Here is a 4,110-nt window from a genome sequence, read left to right as displayed (position 1 = left end):
TCCCATAAAGTGATGGGACCAGATGCCATTATCTTAGTTTTCTGAATGTTGAGCTTTAAGCCAACTTTTTCACTCTCCTCTTTCACTTTCATCAAGAGGCTCTTTAGTTCCTCTTCACTTTCTGCCATAAGGGTGGTGTCATCTGCATATCTGAGGTTATTGATATTTCTCCTGGCAATCTTGATTCCAGCCCAGCGTTTCTCATGATGTACTCTGCATATAAAGTTAAATAAGCAGGGTGACAATATACAGCCTTGATGTACTCCTTTTCCTATTTGGAACCAGTCTGTTGTTCCATGTCCATTTCTAACTGTTGCTTCCTGACCTGCATATAGGTTTCTCAAGAGGCAGGTCAGGTGGTCTGGTATTCCCATCTCAGAATTTTACACAGTTTATTGTGATCCACATAGTCAAAGGCTTTGGCATAGTCAATAAAGCAGAAATAGATGTTTTTCTGGAACTCTCTTGCTTTTTCGATGATCCAGAGGATGTTGGCAATTTGATCTCTGGTTCCTCTGCCTTTTCTAAAACCAGCTTGAAGATCACGGTTCACATACTGCTGAAGCCTGGCTTGGAGAATTTTGAGCATTACTTTACTAGTGTGTGAGATGAGTGCAATTGGTGCCGTAGTTTGAGCATTCTTTGGCATTGTCTTTCTTTGAGACTGGAATGAAAACTGACCTTTTCCAGTCCTGTGGCCACTGCTGAGTTTTCCAAATTTGCTGGCATATTGAGTGCAGCACTTTCACAGTATCATCTTCCAGGATTTGAAACAGCTCAACTGGAATTCCATCACCTCCACTAGCTTTGTTAGTAATGATGCTTTCTAAGGCCCACTTGGCTTCACATTCCAGGATGTCTGGCTCTAGGTGAGTGATCACTCCATCGTGATTATCTTGGTTGTGATAATCTTGGTGTGATTATTCACCTAGAGCCAGACATGTGATCAGGGACCTTCCCAAATACATCATGACATAATGTTCCCACAGACAGTTATTTTCTCCCATAATGCTGCGTATATCCTACATGTTCCAGCTTTTAAGCATCTGTTTTCCCTACAAAACATGTGTGAATTACAGGAATAGCATCTATAGTTCATTCATTTTTGGTTCTACTGTGCCTAACACAGGGCCAGGTTCAGTGAAATTTGAGCTTGCTAGCAACCAAATCAAAATGGGAAAGAAGATGCATTTTGAGGCTTGCTTTCTTGTCTAATCAAAGGCAGCAAAACAGTGCTTGATGTTAAATGTTGATAGGAGAGCCAGTCTGAGTCATACTGAAACATGGACAGGGGACCTGTTGATTCCCAAGTCTGATCTGAAGGAGGAGGGGAAGACAGGGAAAGTGGTGAGGATCAGGTTCTGTAGCAAGTCAGATGGAAAGACATTTGTTGAGCAGCCTCAGGCTCTGTGCTGGTGGGCTTACCAACAGTAGGAAGAAACTCAGGGAGACCGTTACCCCAAAAGTGAGATCCCAGGAGCTTTTTCTTTTTATGTGGTAAAATATATCTAACATAAAATATACCATTTTAATTTTTAAGTGGTGTTGATGTTACAGGCCTGTATGTGACATTAAATACATTCATATTGTTGTATAACCATCACCACCGTCCATCTCCAGAACGTTTTCATTTTCCCAAACTGAAACTCTGCCCATTATATACTAACTTCCCACTCTCCCCCTGCCTCCAGCAACTACCAGTATACTTTTTTACTGTTCTAGATATTTCATATAAGTGGGACCATAAAATGTTTGTCCTTTTGTGTCACGCTTATTTCACCTAGCATAATGTCTCAAGGCTCATCTACATTATTTGTTGGTTGGTTGCTAAGTCATGTCTGACTCTTTGTGACCCCATGGACTGCAGTACTCCAGGCTCCCCTGTCCTTCACTGTCTCCCAGAGTTTGCTCAGATTCATGTCCATTGAGTTGGTGATGCTATCTAACCATCTAACTTTCTGCAGCCCCTTCCTCCTTTTGCCTTCAGTCTTTCTCAGCATTAGGGTCTTTTCCAGTGAGTTGGTTCTTCACATCAGGTGGCCAAAATATTGGAGCTTCAGCATCAGTCCTTCCAGTGAATATTCAGGACTGATATTCTTTAGGATTGACTGGTTTGATCTCCTTGCCATCCAAGGGACTCTCAAGAGTCTTCTCCAGCACCACAATTCGAAGGCATCAGTTCTTTGGCCCTCAGCTTTCTTTATGGTCCACCTCTCACATCCATACATGACTACTGCAAAAACTGTAACTTTGACTGTACAGACCTTTGACTGCAAAGTGATGTCTCTGCTTTTTAATATGCTATCTAGGTTTGTCATAGCTTTCTTTCCAAGGAGCAAGCACCTTTTAATTTCATGGCTGTAGTCACTGTCCACAGTGCTTTTGGAGTCCAAGAAAATGAAAGCTGTCACTGCTTCCACTTTTTCCCCTTCTATTTGCCATGAAGTGATGGGACTGGATGCTATGATCTTAGTGTTTTGAGTGTTGAGTTTTAAGCCAGCTTTTTCATTCTCCTCTTTCACCTTCATCAAGAGGCTCTTCAGTCCTTTTTCACTTTCTACCATTAGAATGGTATCATCTGCATATCTGAGCTTGTTGATATTTCTCCCAGCAGTCTTGATTTCAGCTTGTTATTCATCCAGCCCAGCATTTTGCATGATGTACTCTACTGGTGCAATGGTAAAGAATCCATCTGCTAATGCAGGAGATGCAGGAGACAATTCAATCCCTGGGTCGAGAATATCCCCTGGAGGAGGCAATGGCAACCCACTCCAGTACTCTTGCTGGAAAAATTCCATGGACAGAGGAGCCTGGCAGGCTACAGGGGTGGTAAAGAGTCAGACACGACTGAGTGATTGAGCACACACACTCTGCATATAAGTTAAATAAGCAGGGTGACAATACACAGCCTTGTGGTACTCTTTTCTCAATTTTGAAGCAGTTGTTCCTTGTTATAGCATGTATCAGAATTCCATTCCTTTTTAGGGCTGAATAATATTCCATTGTGTGTATACAGCTTCTTTTTTTTTTTTTATTCATTCATCCATCAATGGACACTGGGTTGTTTCCATCTCTGCCTATTGTGAGTAATGCTGCTAGAACATTGGTATACAAATATCTGTTTGAGTGCCTGTTTTTCCATCCTTTGGGGTGTAAACCAGCTGGGTTATATGCTAATTTTACATTTAACTTTCCAAGGAAGTACCACGCTGTTTTCCAGAGCAGCTGTGCCACTCTGCATCCCCACCAGCAATGCACAAAGGTTCCACCCTCTCCATGTCTTCAAGGCTTGTCATTTTCTGTTTTTAATAGTAGCCATCCCAATGCGTATGAAATCCCAGGAGGTTTTGATATATAGGTTAGAGGCCAAAAAGAATTTCCTCTTTGGGGAAGCAAGGGGACAGGGTTCATGGGCATACTAGGGCCCATCCACATCACAGACCTCAGAAGCCAGAAGTGGGAAGCTCCTTAGGTCTCAGCGCAGGCACGTGCCCCAACCTCTGACCCTGTCTCCCTCCTGGCCTCTCCCTCATAGGCATCTGGCTACAGCAGACCATGCAGTGAGCCATGCCCCGCCCCGGACACCCCCGCCCATCATCCGGGCCCCCACGCTTGGGACCCTGGGAGCGGCCAGCAGAACTATGCCTGGAGACCTACGATGAGCAAGCCCGGGCCCCACCAAGCCGCCGCACCCGCAGACCAGACCCCAAGGACCCCGGGCACCACGGGCCCGAGAGCCTTACCTTTATCTCCGGCTCTGCCGAGCAGACTCCCGAGCCCCCCGCCTGCTGCCTGCTCTGGCGACCCTGGGTATGGGACTGGTGCCGGGCGGCCTTCTGCTTCCGCCGCTGCCGGGACTGCCTGCAGCGCTGTGGGGCCTGTGCACGGGGCTGCAGCCCCTGCTTGTCCTCGGGGGACTCCCCTGAAGGGGCCGCTGAAGCCAACTGGGTCAAGGAGCACAACGGCGTGCCCCCCAGCCCTGACCATGCGCCTCCCAGCCGGCGGGATGGCCAGCGGCTCAAGTCGGCCATGGGGAGCAGCTTCAGCTACCCCGACGTCAAGCTCAAAGGCATCCCGGTGTACCCCTACCGCAGCACCACCTCCCCCGCC

General features: G+C 46.5%; 1 protein-coding gene across 1 annotated transcript in view; it reads left to right on the top strand.

The window, feature by feature from the left end:
• Positions 1–4,110, top strand: part of KDF1 (keratinocyte differentiation factor 1) — a 13,543-nt gene that overhangs the window by 6,446 nt on the left and 2,987 nt on the right. Inside the window, exon 2 of the mRNA XM_010830119.1 lies at positions 3,536–4,109. Coding sequence (XP_010828421.1) covers positions 3,568–4,109 — 542 coding nt within the window. The 5' untranslated portion in view covers positions 3,536–3,567. The remainder of the gene's footprint in view (positions 1–3,535; position 4,110) is intronic.

The sequence above is a fragment of the Bison bison genome, unplaced genomic scaffold (genome assembly GCF_000754665.1).
Source record: "Bison bison bison isolate TAMUID 2011002044 unplaced genomic scaffold, Bison_UMD1.0 scf7180017864516, whole genome shotgun sequence".
In the NCBI taxonomy this organism is placed as follows: domain Eukaryota; kingdom Metazoa; phylum Chordata; class Mammalia; order Artiodactyla; family Bovidae; genus Bison; species Bison bison.
This window is presented reverse-complemented; position numbering and strand designations above follow the sequence as displayed.